General features: G+C 43.1%; 1 protein-coding gene across 9 annotated transcripts in view; it reads left to right on the top strand.

The window, feature by feature from the left end:
* The window catches only part of Mical3 (microtubule associated monooxygenase, calponin and LIM domain containing 3), a 139,724-nt gene that overhangs the window by 27,547 nt on the left and 88,001 nt on the right, over positions 1-24,176 (top strand). For all 9 annotated transcript variants that reach the window (XM_048335185.1, XM_048335184.1, XM_048335183.1 and 6 more), the window contains exons 2-8: positions 10,692-11,025; positions 14,352-14,559; positions 16,686-16,802; positions 17,199-17,300; positions 18,042-18,197; positions 21,040-21,140; positions 23,497-23,754. In XM_048335185.1, coding sequence (XP_048191142.1) covers positions 10,765-11,025; positions 14,352-14,559; positions 16,686-16,802; positions 17,199-17,300; positions 18,042-18,197; positions 21,040-21,140; positions 23,497-23,754 — 1,203 coding nt within the window. In that variant the 5' untranslated portion in view covers positions 10,692-10,764. The remainder of the gene's footprint in view (positions 1-10,691; positions 11,026-14,351; positions 14,560-16,685; positions 16,803-17,198; positions 17,301-18,041; positions 18,198-21,039; positions 21,141-23,496; positions 23,755-24,176) is intronic.

The raw sequence follows: 24,176 nt of genomic DNA, 5'->3' as shown, positions 1-24,176 counted from the left end.
TGTGCCTTGGTGGTAGAGCACTTGCTTAGCATGCCCAAGGGCCTGGGTTCAATACCTAACACTGCAAAAACAAAACAAAACCTAAAAAAGGAAAGTACTCCTGAAACTATATATGAATGTACAGGCCCATCTCTTTAAATCTTGCCCCTGCCTCTCATCAGTGGAGTGCTGTTCTTGAAACCTCATCTCTGGCTTCTCTCAGTTGTGCACTGTACGCAGCAGCTTGCAGCTCCATTCCCAGGAGCCTGGCACACACGGCTGCTATGGCAGACTTTGCATAGACTGTTGCCTTGTGCCATTATAAAGCAGAGGCTGGTTCAGCCTTGCTCTCTCTGCTCTGACTATATTGTTTGGGACTTCATGTGATAATATGCTCCAACAGACAGAAAGCACATTAGCTCAGCTCTCTAGTTGTAAACAGTATTTGCTCTGTAAGTTTTCTCAGCCCCTGGTCTATTGCCCTGTGCACTTGGCTACTGCCACCCACTCTCTCCTTGCATATTCTAACCTGGACTTAACACCTTCATTCATAACATTGATATTTTTTTCTGGGAGGAGAGTGAACTGCAAATAACCAAGTCCCAGGCATTCCCAACTGTGATGCACAAGTGAAACTGTTTACTTTCTCAGTAGAGATTTACCTAATGTCTGGAGCAACCAAATTCTTTTCTTCTCCACTCTCTTCACTGCTTTGCAAATGCTCAGGTGAACTTAGCAACTTTCCAAAAACTCTTTCCCTAGCAGGGAGCACTATGAAGATGCCATTAGCTGCCTCGTGGAACAGAGGCTTCCATTGGTGTGGGCTGAGAAAACAGGCAGAAGGAGAGGTGCAGGTATATTTCTGATACATACACTGAGGGCATTTAAAGTTTCTGATTTTCTCTGTAGAAAGCTTTTGCCCGTTGTTTCTTACTTTCTTCCATAGCTTCTCACAGAAAAGGTAAAAGAACTCTATCTTCACACCTGTGTGCTGCCCTTTGCCATTTGCCCAGTGCAGTGGTTGTTTTGCTGATGAACTTGCTCCACCTTGTCCATTTGCATTGATTGCTGGCTGATGATGTCATGGCATAAAATTCAAATGGATTGTTTTCTCTGGTGCTGGCCCACAAAAAGCAGACAGCAGAGCTCTGGCTCCTTTGTTTCCTTCAGTACTTCCATAAACCAAGATAGAAAAAGGTAGAGCAGAGTCATTGCTGCCATTACTTTGGGCCTACCTTTGTACCATTGTATTCACAAGAGCATATGGTACTTTTTGCATTAAGAGATTTTGGTCTGTCTGCTTTAATTGTCCTTTTTATGAGAAGAGCATTCTGAAAATAACCATAATTCTGGCCCAAGTAAGGGCAGGAAGAGGAATTGATGTAGGAGAGCAAAGCAATTTCACTTGGTTCCCTGCAGAATGTGAGACTTCTGCTGTTGCCAGCATGTTTCTCGCATAAACTTTAGCTATAATAAGGATTCTTAATGTGTGAATTAAGGAACTGGTACAGTTGTTATGCTGCCTCTGAAGGCACCTGAAGGCCTAAGGAGCAGAAGTTACTTGAGAGTTTACCCCCACCTCACATTTTTATTTGCACAAGGAGTTTCATTTAGACATGTCCTTATGTGCATACAATGTATCTTGGTCAGATCATTCCCTCTGTCACTCTGGAGTGGACCTGATGAACTCTTGTTTTCTCCTTGGGCCTTACTGGGTACTACTGTGGCACAGAAAGAACAATTGTCAGGCATTCGCACAGAGACCAAAGGAGGATACTCTCCCAGGGGAGGAACACAAAGGCAAAATGCCTTTGTACCTCTGATCATATAAAATAATATTTATCAAAATGAACTCCAGGAAGTGGAAACAAGAGGTTTTTTTCTTTGTTGTTTTTGTTTTCTTTTTGTCTTGTTTGTTCATCTCTCTGTCTTTGAGAGTGAAAGGGGATTACAGAAATGGAGGGACAGAGGGTGAAAAATGCAACAGTGGTACTCACTAGACACTACTACACAACTTGTGGGTAGGGATAGGAGGGAAAAACTAGGAGAGAGCCAGGGAAGGGGGTGGGTGACATTGTCCAAAAGAAATGTACTCCTTACCTGACTTCAGTAACTGTAACCCTTCTGTATTATCACCTTTATAATCACAACAAAAACTTTTTTAAAAACAGCACAAGCTGTAACAAAACAAAACAATTGACTTACAGCAAGCCTACCCCAATCTCCCAGGGTTGTATCATCAGACTTAACCTATTGGACCACTGTGGTTGGCACCAAGAATTTGGTTCATCGTGTTCTGCCTTGTAGAATTACTAGATACTTGTCATTGGTATCCACTCAGATCTCCTTGAAACCTCATTAAGGCCTGGCTCTTCTGGGGGTTTCTGTAACAGGGACCACCAATAATAATGCCCTAAGTGAAAGGATCTGCTGTGTCTTCAGACTTGAAGTCTCCGAACATCTGAAAACATTTATTCTTATACTTTACATGTGATCCTTCTCCCTTTAGAATCACAAATTAGTACTCAGCCAATTTCTGAAAATCTTGATTGGAAAAGCCACACACATAGCACACTGATTAAGTGGAAGAGGTAAAGTTTGCTTGATAGGAGGCTTCATTAGCTGGACTGAAAATGGGACAAGCACAGAGCTGACCTTGGCAGGGGACTGGGTTATATTTACCCTTCACAAAACACCCTGGACTTGGATTTGTTGGACAGAGGATGTGCCAAAGCTAGCCTGTCAGCTACCGTCACTCAGTAATGGTCTCCCTCTGCCACCTTGGATTGTGCTTAATTTTGTGCTTCCTTGCAGACCTACAATCACTGGGCTATCTTTGGATGTGTTGTGGTATAGCTTCACCTCAGCACAGACAGAACATTACAGCTGGTACACGTTTTCCTGAACAAAATATCCATATCCAGATTAGACGTGTTGTTTTCTTGAATTCTGTGGAATGTTGCTCAATTCCTTGGTCAGGAAGCCTTCCTTGTGCTGCTATTTCAAGGTTGAAGAGAGTAGAGATTTGCTGAGAAGATGGTTGACACGTATGTGGGAGAGAAGGCCCATTTGAAAGCAGATGAGCTCAAACACTTCCATGTTCATATTGTCTGAGGGTCCCTCCTAATCTTGTAAGTCATTGTAACCTGTGCATTACCTTCCTTGCGGCATATTTTGCAGTTATAAGCTGGTTTACATGATTGTTTATTGTCTGTTCTCCAGGAGATTGCTGGTGCCACAGGGGCAGGCACTCTGTTTTCATTCACCAATGTAAATTTAATGCTAAGCATAAGGCCTGACACAGACTACTCACTTGATAAATAATTTGCTGAATGAAGGAAAAGGCACCAAGGTATATTGGCCTTCTGCCTGGAAAGCAGCTGCTTTAGAGGTATTCTGGTATGCATCACATGGAGATGTTCTTCTGCAAGGGACACCGGGGACTGTCTGGTCTGAGAATGTGCAGCACTACCAGAATGCAGGTTCTGAAGGCCACAGGTGAATCATAGTCCATTCCTGTCCTCCTCCACCTGCTCAATTTTGCCCACTTAGAGTCTCAACACTCTTATTTGCACTCAAGGCACACTGTGGATCTGGCGGCTGTTCCTTCAAAAGGGAATACCTACTCTGGACTATAGACCTTGCTTCCAGGGACTTGAGAGCTTGCCAGGCAGTGAGCATGGATCCTGTTTACTATTTATAAAGCATATGTCCCTGGCTCTGGCCAGAAGCTGCACCCCATTAGGTTCCCAGCTGTCTGCCAGATCTTATGCCAAGTAGTACTGTGTTGTATTTTTTTTCTTAGCATGTTAAATTCCGTGTGGATTCTGTTCATGTTACTGCTGAGTATCCCTCAGATTGCTGTACTCTTAGAATACTTACGAGGTGCCCCCAGTTTTAGTGTTCCTATAACATGTGCCCTATGAAATATACAAATCCTGAGAGTACAACTTGAAATTTTACATGTATAAACATCTGTGTTTACCCAACAGTTTTAGTCAGGTATACAGAGTCACTTAGATATGGTCTTTGAAAAAGTCTTATGTCTCTAGTGTTTTGTATGTAGACCAACTCCTGTGGGGGTGAGACTTGTGGTGGAATCAGTAGGGTCATAGCACTAAGAAACACTTTCTGATATGCACTAAAGGCACTTGGGCTTTCTTAAGCTTTAAATTTCAGTCCGTAGAGCAAGCCAAAGCATTTGCATTTCATTTTCATGAACCAGAGCCAGCAGGTCAATTAGCAGTAGTCCTATTGTAGTAAGTGAGACAGCATCTTAGAAAATCAGGTGAGCAAATAGCCACTTGTAACCTAAAACTGCCACTGGACCAGAGAAGGATGCCTGAGGGCTTCTGGGCCTCTTGGCCATTCGTTAGGACAGAGTAAATGTGGTATGTAGCCTGTTGGCCCTTTTGGTTCTATGCTGGCTAGTCTTATTGGAGCTGAATTAAGTGAAGATGAATAAGCCTTCTATAGTAAGTTGCTGGCTTTAATTCCAGGGAACTTGGAATTTTGGAGTCTGAAAAGCTCATGGCAGTTGGCTTTTGGCAATTAGTCTTTAAGAGAAAAGAGATTGAAGTTGGGTTGTACTTCAGTACATTGTGGACAAGATGGATGTCATCCTTTGGGAGGGGGTGGTATAGGGATGGGAGAAGTTGTGGACTGTGTGCTATCTAAGACCTTGCCAGAGTGTCATTTTAGGGGAGTTTGCAATATCTCCCAAGTGTAAGAAAAAAGCTTGCTGTTATTTCCTTTCTTCAATGTTTCATTTCTGTCCAGAGGTCCCTTTTGCGGAGGGAGATGGGGGAGAGTGATCATGTGTGATATCAGAGCTCAGACGGACTTTGATTAGCATAAGAAAATTGGCCTTAAGAAGCACTTGATCCAGAGGAAACTGCTATTTTACAAATAAGTTTACATTAAGTTCCACATCTTTAAGTTACTTGAAAAGGGAAAATAGATTCTACTGAATGGATTTTATCCCTTCAGATTTATTTCTGTTTGTCAGGAAAACTGACATTCTCTGAAGATAGTTGGAAAAAAAAATTGACCCTGATGATAGCCAGCCTATTCCTGCTGTAGCTCTGAACCAGGGTAAATTCATTTTGCTTGGTGATGGAGTAGGGTAGAGGGCATGCCTTCATGTAATCTGCTGATGAGCAAAAGCCTTTTCTCTTGTTAACTGCTCACATCTGCAGAGCTTTGTTCTTCTGAGATAATTTACTTGTGCTTGCCATCTCCAGGAAACCTGTAGGGTTAGAGTGTGCTGTAGAAGCAGCAGCAGCAAGGGGTGTGGCATGGTTTCCAGGAAGAGCCAAAAAGAGAGGGCATAGGATGATAAGGACTGAAGCTTTCTCAGAAAGTCATGCCATCCTCAGTGGAGTGATGGAGACAGAAGCCAGATTGGACATGGAGTGACAAGGTGAACAGAAAAGGGTCTTAGGAGTGGCAGCAGAAGAATAGGCTTAGGAGACTGTTCTTTTGGGAATCTTGGTGGTAATAGCAGGAAGAAATCAATAGCCCAAATGGGGGAAGGAGAGGTATTTACAAGGTTAGGAGGGTGTGTGTGTGTGTGTGTGTGTGTGTTTGTGAGAGAGAGACTGCACACATGTTTAAAGCTGAGGGACACTTAATGTGTTGTCATTGGCTGAGTGGTAGTGAGAAGTTTAAAGTGTTTATGGATTATGGTGGTGGTTGCACAACATGGGAATATACTTCATGCCATTGAATTGTACACAGAAAAGTGGCTTAAATCAAGGGAAGTCATAGTAATGATGGAGCCATATTCCCAAGAGAACAGAGGGGTTGGCCTGGACATTCTTTGGTAGGCAGGAAAGTAAGTAGGTGTGCACCTGGAGAATAGGAAGTTCACAGCATGCTTCCCCTGCCTAGGCTGACTGAACTGCCATTGTCAGATCTCAGCTTCCTTAGTAGCTAGGATTATAGGCATAAGCCACCCACCAGCACCTAGAGTCGCCTGCCTGCCTGCCTGCTTGCCTGTTGATCCCAGCCTTCTCTCCCTCCCTCCCTTCCTTCTTTCCTTTTTGTGCTGAGCCTTGAACTCAGGGCCTGAGCGCTGGCCCTGAGCTTTTGTGCACAAGGCTAGTGCTCTAGCATTTGAAGACTTGAGGACAGCTTTACTTCTGCCTTTTTGCTGGTTAATTGGGGGTAAGAGTCTCACAGGCTTTCCTGCCTGGGCTGGCTTTAAACTACAATCCTTAGATCTCAGTCTCCTGAGTAGCTAGGATTACCCGGCATGAGCCACTGGTTTCTGGCTTCTCCTTCCCTTCCCCTTCCCCTTCCCTTCCCTTTCTTTCCTTTCCCTTTCCCCTTCCTTCCTTCCTTCTTTCCTTCCTTCCTTCCTTCCTTCCTTCCTTCCTTCCTTCTTTCTTTCCTTCCTTCCTTCCTTCCTTCCTTCCTTCCTTCCTTCCTTCCTTCCTTCCTTCCTTCCTTCCTTCCTTTCTTCTTCCCTCCCTCCCTCCTTCCTTCCTGTCAGTTGTGGGGCTTGAACTCAGGGCCTGGGTGCTGTCCCTGAGCCTCTTTGTGCTCAAGGCTCTACCACTTGAGCCACAGCGGCACTTCCAGTTTTTGAGTTGTTAATTGGAGGTAAGAGACTCCTAGGGACTTTTCTGCCTGGACTGGCTTAGAACCATGGTCCTCAGCTCTCAGCCTCCTGAGTAGCTAGGCTTACAGGCACGAGCCATCAGTGCCAGGCTTCCTTTTTAAAGGTTCTTTCTTTCTTTACCTCCAGATAACCACCCCTCATTCTAAGGGCTGGAGGCTGAGAGCTCTCTTAAGCAGCCATGGTTCAGGGCAACCTTTACTCTTTGTTGTGAACAGTAACATGAACACTGTTCCCGCATGTTCTTTCTCCTCAGCTCAGGAATGTGCAGAGCATCTGCGTCAGCAGGCAGCTGCCATGAGACAAAGCCCTAAGGGTGTTGTTAGCTGGCAGAATCATACAGATGTTTTGGAAACTGCTGCTTCCTCTTTCCACCACAGGCCTCTCCCTTCCCCCATCCCTCTCTCCCAAACCTGTGTTTTTCTGACCCTAGGGTTTCTGGTACTTTCTGGCCAGGTTTCTTGATCTAGGTTTCTGTGATTATGAATGTTGATTTTTCCAAGATGCCAGGGATGAATTGTACACAGGGTGGTCCTGGAAAGGCTATGAGGACAAGGTAGATGTATGCGGGGCAAGGGAGTATAGGAACGTCCCTTCTCCGCCTATTCTTCCTGGCTGTTCTCAATGAGTCAGAATGCTGGTCAAGTCCCCTGGCGGATGAGACTCAGTGTGGCAGAGCCACAGAACAATGCTGGATCACTGTAGACTTTCTTTCTGATACAGTCATCTGGCTTGCAGGGTAGAAAGGTGAGGCGGCCCAAGGGACTCAGTCTCGAGTATTCTTACCTTGGGGTGTCTGTCTCATTGTTCCAGGAACCAGCTTACCTCTGTTCCTCCGTTGTCATTAGTGCCCTTCAGGTTGCGATCACTTACCCTGAGTACCTAATACTTGCCTGTGCTCAGAGCAGGCATTCTGCAGCTCTTCAGCTAGGCCTGAATGTGTTTATCTGAAAGTGTTTTCTATTCACAGAGAGTTGGAGTGGTTCTTAATGAGGTCATTTGTCTATGGTGAGATTTGAATTGGAAGTGCTCTGTGGTGGTTAGCAGCTCTTAAGAAGTGAATATGTACTGCAGAGTAGGCCACATTGGCCAAGGAGATGTGCTAGATGGGGGTGGGGGGGGTGGGAGGAGCATAGGATACATGCTATGAATGGGAGAGGCTTTTCTTTTTTTTTTTAACTGATAAAATTTTTTATTTCACTTTTGAATTTTTAAACTTTTCCTGATTAGTCCATGTAAGGTGAAACTAGAACTGTTTAAAAGACATACACAAATCTAGTACATCAATAACTGGGGATTTTCTTTTTTTGTTTTTTCCTATACTATTTTTCACAACCACAGGTGTGCTTGCTAGGCAATGTAACCATCACAGAAGCAAACAGTAGGCAGAATACTGGTCAGGAAAAACAAAGGGCTACCAGATATACAGACAAGCTTGGTAGGGAGAGGCTTTTCGAAATATGTAGTTTGGATTCAGCAAGAATACCATGGTTCTGAGTGCTCTAAATGCTGGCAAAAACTAGACAATGGCTGTTGATTCAAAACAGGGAAAAATCATTTTACTCCTTGGCAAGAAGCAGATCAGACCTGCTGTGTTCAAAGCTTGCTACACATTTAGTTGTGACCCTGGAGAAGATAAGGTGGATGGTGAACACAAGTGGTGGGTAGAAGCAGGGATTGTACAGTGTTGCCTGCTCCCACAAGGGAGAGTAAAAGCTGGGTGTAAAAGCTGTGATTCCATACCAAAGGCAAGAGGCAGCCCAGCAGCTCCTGTGCCCCACCCCACCCCCTCACCCTTGTGCCGCCCCTCCCATCCCAGGTGGCACCACCAACTGGGAGCTTTATTTCCAGTCTCTGGTTGTTTTCTGCTATTCTTACTTGCTTCTGCCTCTGTATAAACACATCTGGGTTTTTCCTCTCCTACAAGCCCATCTTTGACAAGCTATCATTTCTAAGATAAGCCTTAGCATGAAAGAAGAATGTGCTGTTTTTGTTTTTTGTTAAATAACTTTAAACTATTTTGCTTGCTGTTTCTACTAGAGATAAAACTTTATTTAGGGGAAACTACAAGTCATTTCCAGTTAATTCCTGTACTTTATGTTTGTTTCCATTTGCTGTGCTGGAGCCGAAACCCAAGGCTGTGTACATGCTAAGCAAATATTCTACCACTGAACTACATGTACCTAGATTCCTAGTTATATTACCTACTGGACTCTTGGTCACATGGATGTTGGAAGAAACTATATTTATTAACAGTGCTTTTTTTTTTTTTTTTTTTTTTTGCCAGTCCTGGGCCTTGGACTCAGGGCCTGAGCACTGTCCCTGGCTTCTTTTTGCTCAAGGCTAGCACTCTGCCACTTGAGCCACAGCGCCACTTCTGGCCATTCTCTATATATGTGGTACTTGGGAATCGAACTCAGGGCTTCATGTATACGAGGCAAGCACTCTTGCCACTAGGCCATATTCCCAACCCCTAACAGTGCATTTCTTAATATCCAGAGCTAGGAAAGGTTGTTGTAATATTTTTGAGGTGAGAAAGCCAAGTTGTGTGTGTGTGTGTGTGTGTGTGTGTGTGTGTGTGTGTGTGTGTGTGTGTGTGTGTGTGGTTTAAGAATGACAGTCTTCCATTTGTCCTTCACAGTACTGGAAAAGGACCAGCTGTTGATATGGACAACACCAGAGAAATTCAGATCCTGTAGTTACCACTTTCTTATGAAACTTAAAACATATCTGCAACTGATTTGGCTTAATATCTGCTACAGTGAGATGTGTAGAAAAGCAGGATGTTACTTTTTCATAGAGGGCAATTCTTTCTCGCTGGACAAATACTGGGTTTTGTCTGTGTCATTGTAGAACTGGGTGCCTCTCCTTTGAGAATTGATTTCATTAACACATCTTGGTGGCTCCCACCAGTTTCATGGTTGTTTTTAGTGTTTGGTTCTTTCCAGTATTCATTTAATTATCCATTCATTTAGTGAAATTTTTATATCGTCCATTTATCTTCCTCTTCTGCATGTAGGATTCTTTCTCTTCTGCAGTGCTGGCTTTTGTTTTTCCTTCAATTACGAAAGCATTGCTAGGTGCAGTAATGTAATATAGGCTAGGTAATAATTTTGTTTTAAGGCTTGAAATACATTGTTCTATACACTCCTTGGTCTTAAGTTTCTGCTAGGAAATCTACTGTTATTCTGATAGGTTAACCTTTGTATATGACTTGATACATAACTTCCAACATTCAATATTCTTTCTTTATTTTGCGTACTTAATGATACTTTTAAGGGCTTTTTGTTGTTGCTATTGTTTTGTTGGCAGTAGGGCTTGAACTCAGGGTTTGGGTGCTGTCTCTGAGCTCTTTTGCTCAAGGCTAGTAGTAGTCCTCTTACCACTTTGAGCCACAGTGCTACTTCTGGTTTTCTGGTGGTTAATTGGAGATAAGAGTATCACAGACTTTCCTGCCCAGGGTTAGCTTTGAACCAACATTTTAAGATCTCAGCTTCCTGAGTAGCTAGGATTACAGGCATGAGCTACCAGTGCCTGACACTTTTATGTTTTAATGATAATGTGATATGAGGAGGTTTCTTTCTAGTCTTCTCTGTTTAATACCCTAAAACTGCTTCTGTTTTCAGTTCATTGGCTGGCTGTCACTATTTCCCAGTAGTCTGAACTGGAAAACTAGAAATCATTCTTGCCTCTTGGATCTGTAGGAGTTCTTCACAAGACTTTTGGTTTTACTTTTCATGCACTTCCTGTATTTTTCCTGGCCTGGCTAGTCCTTACCTGTCCAGAAAGACTCGGCTCTCTCCTTGGAGGTTTATTGTCAGGAGGACTCTGCCTTTCTATGATTTAGGCTTGTGCTTCTTTCTAGTGACACTAGAAAATTTATAGAGTATTCTGTAGCAAATTTTGTAGTATTCTGTTAATGTCTTTCTTATTCACTAGATTGTTAAGATCCCTGAAAGCAAGACTATTATTCCTCTTGCCATGCCTTGGATTTGCCTGGAAAGTCTCAGTGTACATTTGTTGAGTGCAAGCAAAATACTTTTAGACACAGAAATATTGACAGTTTCTTTTTCTTCCATCTCTTTATTAGATTAAGGTGACAGTGTCTGGTGGATCAGCAGCTATCCCATTGCCTCTTTCGTGGGGTGCTGATAGTTAGGAGCATGGAGAACAAGCACGAGGTGATGAACCAAGCTCATGTCCTCTTCGACCAGTTTGTTCAAGCCACCACCTGTAAGGGAACCCTCAGGGCCTTCCAAGAGCTCTGTGACCACCTGGAGCTGAAGCCTAAGGACTACCGCTCCTTCTACCACAAGCTGAAGTCCAAGCTCAACTACTGGAAGGCCAAAGCCCTCTGGACCAAGTTGGACAAACGGGGCAGTCACAAAGACTACAAAAAGGGAAAAGCATGTGCTAACACCAAGGTAAGGGTCCATCTATTCTTGGCCCTGGGGTCACTGTCACAAGGATTTAACCTGGTGTCAAGGAGACGGATTGAGTAGAGGTGGACAAGGTGAGAACTAGGCAGTCTCTTCTCAGCCTAACCAAAGAAGTTAAGTTTAGACCCTGTTAAAACTTTTTTTTTTCCAGGACTTATGGCATTTTTATTATGCATTCTTATAGAAGCTGAAGTATGCACATCACAAGATTGATCTAGGATAGGACTTCATTCTTTTTGATGATTGCAAAAACAAAGAAGTAATTGTGAAACTGAGTAAAATTTTTTGTTTAGCCAACAATACCTATAAAGCCAATACTATGTGTGGGTGACCAGAAGACATCTACATGCTCATGTGTGATATGAAATGCAGATCCTTACAATAAATTCTTACAATAAAGTCTGCACACTGAGATTTTACTTTCGTATGTGAGTGTGTAGGAAATAAAGTTTCAGCTCTTCTTTTTTTTTAGGTTTTAAGATACTACTGGCAGGAAGTTATAACCAGTTATACCTAGTATTAGCCTGAACTTTATTAAGTGCTACTGAATCTCTGGGTGCCAAAGATTCAAAGATTTAAAGATTCAAAAGCAGAATTCAAATGTTGGTTTTCTCAGCCCTTGCTTTTTTTTTTTTTTTGGCCAGTCCTGGGGCTTGGACTCAGGGCCTGAGCACTGTCCCTGGCTTCTTCTTGCTCAAGGCTAGCACTCTGCCACTTGAGCCACAGCGCTACTTCTGGCCATTTTCTGTATATGTGGTGCTGGGGAATCGAACCTAGGGCCTCATGTATACGAGGCAAGCACTCTAGCCACTAGGCCATATCCCCAGCCCCCAGCCCTTGCTTCTTTGAAGAGTAGCATTTAGCAGCAAGAATCTCTTTTGCATATGAAGTGGAAGTATGATTCCTCAATCATCTTTATCTCTCCAAGGCCCCTCCCATTGAAAACCATTTGGAAGTTCTGGGTATTTTTTTCACTGTCAATGAAACTCACCCAAATAGGAATTTAATATATCTTCTTTCCTATCTTAATTCCATTTCCTCTTACAAATTCTTATTTTGGATCCTATGTTGCTGAAATAACTTTGGAGATCCCAAATAGAAAATGTTTTAGAAAAAAAGAGTAATTCTGTTTAAGCACCAACTCCTTTTAATGCCAGTCAAATTTTGCAGTTTTCCCTGTGAGAATGTGTGTTAGAGAAGACAGAAAACATTGTGATGTGTTTTAGGATCACATATTTGAAATATGCTTCAAAGCAAATCATTTTAGTCTAAGTCTCTTAATTCTTCATTTGTTGAAACAAATCTGTTCTGATCTTAACAGTGTAGTTCTAGGTATACTGCTGCTGGTCATAAGTAAAATATTATTTTATTTATTTATTTATTTTTTGGCCAGTCCTGGGCCTTGGACTCAGGGCCTGAGCACTGTCCCTGGCTTCTTCCCGCTCAAGGCTAGCACTCTGCCACTTGAGCCACAGCACCGCTTCTGGCCGTTTTCTGTATATGTGGTGCTGGGGATTCGAACCTAGGGCCTCGTGTATCCGAGGCAGGCACTCTTGCCACTAGGCTATATCCCCAGCCCCCAGTAAAATATTATTTTAATTCAAGATCCTATATTCTTTTTTTTTTAAGTTTTTATTATAAAAGTGATGTACAGAGAGGTTACAGTTTCATACGTTAGGCATTGGATACATTTCTTGTACTGTTTGTTACCTTGTCCCTCATACCCACCCCCCTCCCCCTTTCCCCCAGACCCTGTTAAAACTTTATAGATCCACTACTGATGTTTATTTGCTCCCTGTGTCAGACCCTATTCTGAGCATATTTCATGTGTTTATGTATTGAATATTCAAAGTCTAAACTGTTTGAAAACAACCGTAAGTCAGATGTACAGACACTTTTAAAATACTTTTTACTTTGAACCTCCACTCTAAGAAGGACATACGTCACTGAGTTAGGCCCCCTTGGCACCCCATCTGGACACAGAAAGGACATAAGTCACTGAGCTAGATCCTTTAGCACTCCATCTGAACACAGGGAGGACATAGGCCACTTAGCTAGGTATCCTAGCTAAAGATACCAAGGGATCCCTTGACATCCTGTCTGAACATGGTTTCTGGGATTTGTATGCCATCTTTATCAAGTCCTCACTTCATACCCAGCACCTGGCCAGGAATTTCCACGTTTCAGACTATTCTGTCCATATTCCAAAGGTCTATGTTGATTCCCAAGCAAGGAACTTGTGTGTTGAACTACTTCTATTACCTTTACAGTATAAAGAAGTAAGACTTCCATAAAACAGGTTGGCTTAGACACAGACTTAAGATTTGCATTCACCTGTGTGGAGGAGGCATGAGGAAGTGTAGAAGAAGAGACACTTTCTGCCTCCCTCCTTGTAAGAACACATTCTTTGAGAAGTTTAGGGAAAGTAAGCAGGGAAACAAATTTGCAAATGATTTCAGGCTATGCTATTTTGGCCTTTATTGAGCTTGAATTTGTCCTATATGGATGTGTGAATGCATAAAGACCCATCCTGGTGAAAAAGTTCGAAGGCGTGTCTTTTATGAGTGATTACTAGACTTCAATAAAAATGAAAGAAGGGACCAGAGAGGATGGAAGCTGAATGGTAGAATGCTTGTCTAGCATGCCCAAGACCCAGGATTGTATCCTCAGCACCAACATCAAACAAACAAAAATAGATAGACAAAGGAAGAAAAGGAAAAAGGAAAGGAATGCAAAGCCCATGTTTCCTTTCTGCATGTGTCAGTGCCTGAGTCCTTCACTAGCATGTGGATTTTCAAAAGCATTTCCATGGACTTTTCAACTTGGAAATAACTAACAATTGTAGCATTCATTACATCACATGAAACTTTGGAGTTTGAGAATTGCTTCCTGAAATCTTTTGTGTGCTAAAGCCAATCCAGTATTCAAAGATTGCCTTGACCATGTATTTAATAATCTGTGTCCTTGGAGAGAAATTGCTAGACTTAGAAAAATTTGAGAAGGTCCTCTCCTGCCAATGAAAGGTTAGATGTGAATTTTTCTTTTATATCTATCATTTGTTTATTGCACGTCTGTGGGCTTTCGTGCTGGGTTTCTGTCTTACACTGACAGTTCAGTTTTTTTTCATCCACAGAATTATGAGCTCTTCTTTCAAGCCAATAAAAGTGCTGCTACTCAGATGTGCTTGAACATTTCTTGGTGGAGAATAGTCTGAGTTGAGGATTTTCACAAATGATGGTTATGATGACATGAAACAACTCCAGAAGTTGGAGAGATGTAGCCTTTGCTCTAAACATAGCTGTGTTTTTCAGTGTCTCATCATTGGTGCTGGTCCCTGTGGTCTGCGCACAGCCATCGATTTGTCTTTGTTGGGAGCCAAGGTGGTGGTTATTGAGAAACGAGATGCTTTCTCCCGCAACAATGTCTTACATCTCTGGCCCTTCACCATACATGATCTGCGAGGTCTGGGTGCCAAGAAGTTCTATGGCAAGTTCTGTGCTGGAGCCATTGACCACATCAGTGAGTAACACCAGCTCTCTTGTAGGATTCCACCCCTTGCCTTGCCTATATGTTCATTAGACCAAGACAGGTAGGTTATCTGAGGGATTCCTGCTCAACAGCCTGGTTTATTCTCATCTCATTGGTATCTGTTGTGTAATTTAGTCAGAAGGCCTGCCCACCAGTGCTTCTGTAACTTAAGACTCTGAACTACAAGATCCCCTATGAAAGGAGAAGTTTTGGCTTAACTAAGTAAGAGTCGTCTCATCTCATTTTGGTCTGAGCACTCATGCTATGTGGGATAGGTAGGAGACAGGCATGGAGAATCAGGTAACCAGTTTGGTTCTTAGTTCAAGGGAAGAAGTGCACAGGCAATGAATTGCCTGTCTTACATATGATCTTTCAAATGCTCTGCTACTGCAAGAACTCAGTGCCAAAGGAACGCATACTGGGAAGCCACACCTAGAGAAGCAGAGTCCTAGCTGGGTTGAGTGGCAAATTGATAGTGGATCCCTTTGGTTAGGCAGCTCTTCTAGTCTATCATCAGTTGCAAGCACATTTGGGATCTGTTACTATTGTAAGATGATTTTTTTTTTAATGACTGTAAGTGGCCTGTCTGAAAACCAGTTCACAATAGTGTCTACATTCTGAAGTTGCACTGTGTGTGTGTGTGTCTGTGTGTGTCTGTGTGTGTCTGTGTCTGTCTGTGTCTGTCTGTGTCTGTCTGTGTCTCTGTGTCTGTGTCTGTGTCTGTGTCTGTGTATGCTGCTCCTGGGACTTAAACTTGGGGCCTGGGGGCTGGCCCTGGGTTTTTCCTCCTAAGGCTAGCACTTTATATCACTTGAACCACAGCTCCACTTCTGGCCTTTTACAAGTAATGTATTGGAGATAAGAGCCCCATGGACTTTACAGCCCAGGCTGCCTTCTGAGTAGCTAGGATTACAGGTGTGAGCCACCACCACCCAACTTGTTGCAGTCTTTTTGAAAATTGATTATTATTAATGATCCCAGGGAAGCTTAGAACCTTCATTCTGAGCTCTTCTGTCTCTAGATGTTTCCTTTGCATGTAGTTAGGTACTCGACTGTTTGCTGTCTGAAGTGGTTGTGCCAGTTATTCAAAGTACTAGTCGATAGTTGCCACACTCCCCTGGCAGAAGAGGTTCTCTGCTCATATGCCAGGCTGTAATTTGTAACGTATCTTGGAACCCACAATTACTTGCAAAAAGAAAATGTGTGCTAGCACCAGGACCCAGTGTGTCTTTAGGAATGTATCTCAGACGGATAGTGGTAGTGGTAAGCTGAGGAAAATTACTAGGAGGACTTAGCAATTTATTTTCCTCTGTTCCTAGCAGATTAGTCATGGACTCAGGTAGGTTGGGCATTCATGGAGTCCAAGAGTCATTGTCTAAATTTGTCTCCCTTATAGGTGGCAGGATTAATTTCGGGGGCTAAGTGTCTTTTTTTTGCTCAGGGACCAGATTTCTGTTTCTATGTACCTGCTTTTGGTGCCAGATCTGACACTGGATATCTCACTGGACATCTAATAATTGTAATAATCTATGATAATGATTGAGATTTCAGTCATTTTGGACCTCATTTTTTTACAACTGTAGAGTGGTGCTGGAGACGATGGTAAAAGGATATTATTGGTGAGAGTGTATGATGGTAGGTGATGGAGTAAGGTGAGAAGCAGATACCATGAGCACCTTAGGAAGCAACTTGGCACATTTACACCAAACTGCAGAAAATACACTGTGGTGTGCCTCTTCTGTGTCCTATAGTGGGAGCCATGTCCTAGCCTAGCTGGAGTATAGCTCTGCTGGTAGTGGTGGCTCTTACTGAATCAGGGGAAAATGGAAGACAGTCTTCTGTTGACTACAGCCTATGTTGTCTCATAAGCTTTGTTCCAAATTCCCAACCCCAGAGATGGAAGTGGCTCTGCAAGCCTCTAGAATGTCTCTTCTACCTGTTTGTATTTGTCCTTAGAAAGGGAGAAAGAGGTTAGAGAATGTGGCTTGGAAAGTATCTCCTGGTATAAAAATCTCTGAGAACTTGATCAGAAGGTAGGTGGGAACCTGAGGAGCCAGTGCTGTTGGGTCCTCTCCTTTCCATGTGCTCTCACCAGCATAGTTTTTGTATTTACTCAGGTATCCGCCAGCTCCAGCTGATATTGTTGAAAGTAGCCTTGATCCTAGGTATCGAAATTCACGTCAATGTGGAATTCCAAGGACTTGTACTGCCTCCTGAGGACCAAGAGAATGAACGTAAGTTGGATAGAACAAATGAAGATGGCTGAAAAAGGCACTGAGTGGGACAAACAGATGAGACCAAGGGAGAAAAGTAGAAGAACTTGCAGGTGTTTTCAGAACTAGTAAAGAGTCTTCATCCATGCAGCTCATGTCTTTTGAAGACTTTGGATTTAGTGAGGAGGCCTTTGAGTAAGTAGTATTGGACATTAAAGACATTTGAGTTTCAGAAAATCTGAAGGTGGAGAAAGTGCTGTGGTAATTTAATCAAAGCTACTTTCTGTCGAGAGGACTGTTGTCCATTCTTGTTTTGGTCTGGGGTTTTGTGCAGTCTTCTTGCCTAGATTTCTAGAAATGTTTTGGAAGTGCAAATTTGGTTAGGGTAATGACCTTTATGTTGCCTTTTGTCCACAGGGATAGGTTGGCGGGCACTGGTACACCCCAAAACCCATCCTGTATCAGAGTATGAGTTTGAAGTGATCATCGGTGGGGATGGCCGAAGGAACACCTTGGAAGGTACTGGCTTGTACTCCTTTGCTTGGTTCACAGAAGAGTAGAGGCCAGCCCTGTCCCAAGAAGTGTCAATCCTTAAGAACTTCGTACATGTGCTAATTTTAATTGAATGATATTTTGTCCTTCCTCCAAATAGTGCCTGATACTCAGGGGACTTCCTAAGTACTAGGAGATGAGCTGTACTTTGAGATGTTGGCACTATGGGATCTAATCAACATTAATAAACCAGCTCCCTTCTCCTTTGAAATGGAATCCCCAGTATTGGGTAATATTTTGGTCAGGCAGATCTCAAATAGTTTGTTAATATTATGGGAGACAGTTACTTCATTCCTGAACTGATAAATTCTTTGGTAGGTAAACAGCTTACGTTGAAAAGGGGAAAAGCTACCCTAAAAAATTTTTTATTGATTCTCATCCCCCACATTCCCTAATCGCTTCTTTAACATCCTCCCTTCATTTTAGGGTTTTCTTTTTTTTTTTTTTTGGCCAGTCCTGGGGCTTGGACTCAGGGCCTGAGCACTGTCCCTGGCTTCTTTGTGCTCAAGGCTAGCACTCTGCCACTTGAGCCACAGCACCACTTCTGGCCATTTTCAATATATGTGATGCTGGGGAATTGAACCCAGAGCTTCATGTATATGAGGCAAGCGCTCTTGCCACTGGGGCCATATCCCCAGCTTCCCTTCATTTTAAGATCATCTTTTTCTAACCAGTTATTGCTACCTCTGAAAAGTTTTCTCCCTACAGGATTTCGTCGGAAAGAATTTCGTGGCAAACTGGCCATTGCCATTACAGCAAATTTTATTAACCGAAATACAACTGCAGAAGCTAAAGTGGAGGAGATCAGTGGTGTGGCTTTTATATTCAACCAGAAATTTTTCCAAGAACTGAGAGAAGCCACAGGTTGGTATTAATGCCTCCATATGAATAGGAACGGATACAGAAAATCAGACATTAACCTTTCCTGAGGGTGGATGGGTGGGTTCTTGGTGTCACTGCTGGTCTGTCTTCAGCATAGATACCATAGCTACTGAGCTGTTGCCTTCTGCTCTTTCATTGCCTCCTCCTTTGCTCTTTGTATACTGCTCCCATGTGCTCTAATATCCTTAGTCACTCACACTGTGACTGGCCTGCCCTGGGTTTTGTTTGTATTTATTTGTTTAAAAATGTGCTTTTCTGGGCTGGGGATATGGCCTAGTGGCAAGAGTGCCTGCCTCGGATACACGAGGCCCTAGGTTCGATTCCCCAGCACCACATATACAGAAAACGGCCAGAAGCGGCGCTGTGGCTCAAGTGGCAGAGTGCTAGCCTTGAGCGGGAAGAAGCCAGGGACAGTGCTCAGGCCCTGAGTCCAAGGCCCAGGACTGGCCAAAAAAAAAAACAAAATGTGCTTTTCTGCCTTCTACCAGACCCTCTACAGCCTTTGCCCCATACTTGTTGCAAAGCTATGGTGTTGGATAGAGCAACTCTCCATTCGGGCTGGGAATATGGCCTAGTGGCAAGAGCGCTTGCCTCCTACACATGAAGCTCTCGGTTCCGTTCCCCAGCACCACATATATGGAAAACAGCCAGAAGGGGCGCTGTGGCTCAGGTGGCAGAATGCTAGCCTTGAGTGGGAAGAAGCCAGGGTAGGTGCTCAGGCCCTGAGTCCAAGGCCCAGGACTGGCCCCCCCCCCCAAAAAAAAAACCAAAAGAATGTGTAATCTTCTGCCGGGTATACTGGCTTATGTCTATACAGTAATCCCTGCTACTTGGGAAGTAGAGATAATGAGATCATGATTCTGGTCCAGCCCAAGTGAACACTTTGAGAACCTGTCTCAAGAAAAAGTTATACATGATGGTTTAGTCCCAGCTGTGTAGGAGGCAGAGGTAGGAGGATTATGGTCTGAGGCTGACCTGGGCAAAAAGTGCAAGTCCCTGCCTGGAAGACAATGAAAGCAAAAGAGAGGGTAAGGGGGAGAGTGGGTGTGACTCCAGAAGTAGAATGCTTACCAAGCAAGCACAAGGCCCTGAGTCCAACCCTTGTACTATACCCCCTCCCCCCAAAAAAGAATGTTTGCTCAAAAGCAAAACACATACTAGAAATGTGATATTTGTTTGATAGATTTGAATAGATTAACTTTGTTTGCTTACTTGCTTTTTGGTCTGAGTCTGGGACTCAAACTTAGCATTTGATGCTTTTGCTCATTGGCTAGAGTGCTGCCAACTGAACCTTGCTTCCAACCCCTAACTTAGTATTTTGATACAACAAAATATCTGTCTTTGAGAATGTGCCTTCTTTGCATTTTTTTTTTTTAATTTTTTTGGCCAGTCCTGGGCCTTGGACTCAGGGCCTGAGCACTGTCCCTGGCTTCTTCCCGCTCAAGGCTAGCACTCTGCCACTTGAGCCACAGCGCCGCTTCTGGCCGTTTTCTGTATATGTGGTGCTGGGGAATCGAACCTAGGGCCTCTTGTATCCGAGGCAGGCACTCTTGCCACTCGGCTATATCCCCAGCCCCTGCATTTATTTTTGATTAATTGAATTAAACAGAAGTTTACTCCCCATCTGTCTGTTCTGTACTTAAGAGTCTAGGAGACCAGGTACCAGTGGCTTATGCTTATAGTCCTAACTACCCAAGAGGCTGAGATCTGAGGATCATTGTTTGAAGCCAGCCCTGGCAGATAAATAGAGAGACTTCTCAACCAGCAAAAAGCTGGAGAAGTGTTGTTCAAATGATAGAGTGCCATCCTTGAGCAAAAAAAGCTAAAGACTAAAGAGTTCAAATCCCAGTAATAGCATGTGGTGCACACACACAAATATAATCTTACACTCATATACATATAAGTTTAGGAGATTCCTCCTTGGTGACTGTCAAAGAGCTTTAACCTATTAACTCATCCATATACCGTCTTGTAAAGGTTGAACTTTTTCTTTTGATTTTGTTTGGTTTTTGTATTATAAAACTGGGGTTTGAGCTCAAGACTTCTTCTGCTTCCTAAATAGGTACCCTATCCATAAGACACATCTCCAGTCCTGTTTCCCCCCACCCCATTCTTTTTTTTTTTTTTTTTTTTTTTGCCAGTCCTGGGCCTTGGACTCAGGGCCTGAGCACTGTCCCTGGCTTCTTTTTGCTCAAGGCTAGCACTCTGCCACTTGAGTCACGGCGCCACTTCTGGCCATTTTCTGTATATGTGGTGCTGGGGAATCGAACCCAGGGCTTCAAGTATACGAGGCAAGCGCTCTTGCCACTAGGCCATATCCCCAGCCCCCACCCACCCCATTCTTATAAACATTTTCTTTTCTTTTTTTTTTTTTTGCCAGTCCTGGGCTGTGGACTCAGGGTCTGAACACTGTCTCTGGCTTCTTTTTGCTCAAGGCTAGCACTCTACCTCTTGAGCCACAGCGCCACTTCTGGCTTTTTCTATATATGTGGTACTGAGGAATCGAACCCAGGGCTTCATGTATACGAGGCAAGCATTCTACCTATAGGCCATATTCCCAGCCCCAAACACTTCCTTTTGCTCATTGTTTTGGGGGTTAGCTAGGGTGTTGAGTGAGTCACAGAACAGGACCAAAGGAAACAAAGCCCTCCTCATGAACTGAACATTCAGGAAACAAGAATCCAGGCCTTGACATCTTTCCTGCTTGGAGTTCTCTGGTTCTGCCTCCTAGATCAAATAACAATCTTTCTGTCTGCCCCAATGCTCTAAGTTCAGAATCTGTTACAGTACTTTTTGTTTGGTTTTGTTTTGTTTTTGGTTACAGGTATTGATTTGGAGAACATCGTCTACTATAAAGATGATACACATTATTTCGTTATGACAGCCAAAAAGCAGAGTTTACTGGACAAAGGGGTGATACTGCATGTAAGAAACAGATTTCTTTCAAACCACTTTTTGTTGAATTGCTTCATATGATCACCAAGAGAAAGAATTGTATTATCTGATGGAGTTTTTTTTTTTCCCTCAAGAGAAAGAAAATGAGTGCTGACCATGTCTCCTGGAAATCCCTATGGCTTTTAATTTAAAAAGTCTTTTATTAGCATTGAAACTGTAAATAGAAGTAGAAAGTAGAGTATCATGAACTCGTGCCCATGACCTAGCATTAACAGTTACCAATATGACCAGTATTGTTTGAATGAAACTATAGTTTACTCCCTCCTCCTACTGTTGTGTTGTTTGAGAGCATTTCTCAGATGTCATGCATTATATACAGGTTGATTATAGGCGAGTTGGCTGGTGGTTGTAGTTAATCACATATATGACTAGTTAATGATGGGACCAATAAGCAAGACTGATGTTTATGACAGCCTGTGACAACTCTGGTTGACCAGTGATATGGTTATTAGAGATCTAGGCAATACTGATTGGGTCAGGGTATATTTAGGCCTCCTCTTGACTGAAAAAGTACCCAATATTCATCCTCAACCAAGTTCAGCCTCCATTTTACCTGGGTAGCTCATTTGTATAAGGTACCTGGGAGATGAGGGTGTGAAGTTGAGACTTAGAGAGAATGCTTAAAAAGTCTTACTTAGTCTCCTGGTAGTATAGTAATGTTATCATTACTGTTCTAATGTAATGAGACTGATGGAAGCAGAGAAGTATCAGATGTGCCAGTTTAGGCCTATACAGTTCCCACCAGTTTGTAGCTGAGTCTCAAGGAGCCCTTTGTCCCTGCTAGATGATAATGCTTCAAATTCCTTTGGTATGAGTCACACTATTGCCACTATTGCCTTATCTGAGGGTAGAGTGGGGAGTGAGCTGATGAGCACATGCTTGCAGTACAAAGTGTGCTTTCCACCCATGAACCTTGTGTCTGTTTCTCAGCATAGTGGTTCTGTATGTGTTCAGGGAGCAACAGGACAAAGCAGTTTGTGCAGCCCGTTCTGCCCAAAACAAAGGCCAGATGTGTTTGGCTAGATGCTTTATATAGTGGGTTTGTTCATTATCTGGGGCTGTTTTATTGCTTTCAGTAAAACAATTAGAATGCCTAGTGACTTAAGACTTAAATCTACTATCTGGACAGAGTTGTGGTTATCAGTAAGAATCAGATAAAAGCAATGCAGAACACCTAGATTTTACTTATTTTTCTTTCTTTCTTTCTTTTTTTTTTTTTTAAGATCAGGAGCATGCCTTCTGTTGTGCAGACACTAAATCCATTATGGCCACTTAAGTTGAACAAACACTACTGGCACCAACTTGAGTGTTTGTATTTTGGCTTTTGACATCTTGTCATTGTAGCTGAAAGTACCATCAGAGGCACTTGAAAACTGTAGGCTCTACTTTAGGAGAATAAAATCTTGACTCAATATGCAGGTACTTCCAGAAACAGAAAAGGAGTTTTTCCGATCCCTATGTAGAGATTCCTTTTTTAGTCAGCCTTGTTTTTCTTTATTGGTGCTTTCTATAGATGTGCAGAATTGTGTGGACAAAAAGTATCCGATCCATGTTCAGTATCATACCTGGACTGAGGCTGTTCCTGCCTATCTCTTTGCACTGAAGGTTTTGGGGTCTTCCTTTAGGTGTGATAAGCTATGCAAGTCAAAGTGTTTTACGTCATTCTAGTTGCTTAAAAGCCATCTACTCCCCAGAAGATAATATAATCCATAGAGCACTCTTCCATTTTACAGAGTACTGTCACATAAGTTACTTTATTAGATATTCTGAACAGTTCAGGTGGATTTGCCAGGAATTCAGGAGTAGTGACTTGCTCTTTAGTGATAGACAAGCTAGAACTGTTTTTAGGCAGAAAAACCCATTTACTCTTGGAAACAGGCTCCCACAAATCTTTCCTTTATAAACTGTATAAAGGATTTGGCTTATAGCCCGGTGCTGGTGGCTCATTGCCTGTAATCCTAGCTACTCAGGAGGCTGAGATCTAAGGATCACAGCTGAAAAGCCAGCCCAGGCAAGAAAATACGTGAGACTCTTACCTCCAATTAACCACCAGAAAACCAGAGGTGGAGCTGTGGCTCAAAGTGGTAGAGCACTACCCTTAAGCACAGAGTCTCAGGGACAGTGTCCAGGCCCTGAGTTCAAGCACCACAACCAACAAAAGAAAGAAAGAAAGAAAAAAAAAGATTTGACTTGAGGATGTGAAATCAAATGAGTTCAAGGAACAACTGTGAAATGAGGTAAATCAAACATGTGTTGCAGGGTCCTGGCTGGCTTAGCCTGGACTTTTCTATCTTTTCTATGTTGTGTCCCTGTTGTTCCTGAACAGGACTATACTGACACAGAGCTTCTGCTCTCCCGGGAAAATGTGGACCAGGAGGCCCTTCTGAACTATGCCCGTGAGGCGGCAGACTTCTCTACCCAGCAGCAGCTACCCTCTCTGGATTTTGCCATCAATCACTACGGGCAGCCTGATGTGGCTATGTTTGACTTCACTTGTATGTATGCCTCTGAGAACGCTGCCTTGGTACGGGAGCATAATGGACACCAGTTATTAGTGGCTCTGGTTGGGGACAGCCTCCTGGAGGTGAGTGCTAAGAGTGCTAAGATGAGCTCTTAATTGCATGGGCTGTGGTAAAGAAACAGCAGTGATGCTAGGTACCCCATCCCATGGAAGATTGTCAGAAGTGTAGGCAGACTTCCTGCAAGAGTTATACAGATAAGGAGGGAGGAGTTAACAGGCCTCTAGGACTGAAGTTTGTTAAGAATAAGTGGAAATTTTGCAGGATTTTCTTTTTGTTTGTTTGGTTTGGTTTCTTTTTGTTGGTCATGGGGCTTGATCTCAGGGCCTGGGTGCTGTTCCTGAGCAATTTAAGGCTAGTGCTCTACCACTTTGGGCCACAGCTTCACTTCTGGTTTTTGAGTGGTTAATTGGAGATAAGAGGCTCACAGAGACTTTTCTGCCTGGGCCGGATCCTCAGAGCCCAGCCTCTGAATAGCTAGGATTAT

Source organism: Perognathus longimembris, chromosome 27 (genome assembly GCF_023159225.1).
Source record: "Perognathus longimembris pacificus isolate PPM17 chromosome 27, ASM2315922v1, whole genome shotgun sequence".
Taxonomy (NCBI): domain Eukaryota; kingdom Metazoa; phylum Chordata; class Mammalia; order Rodentia; family Heteromyidae; genus Perognathus; species Perognathus longimembris.
Note: the sequence above shows the minus strand (reverse complement) of the source record. Positions and strands in the feature narration are given on the sequence as shown.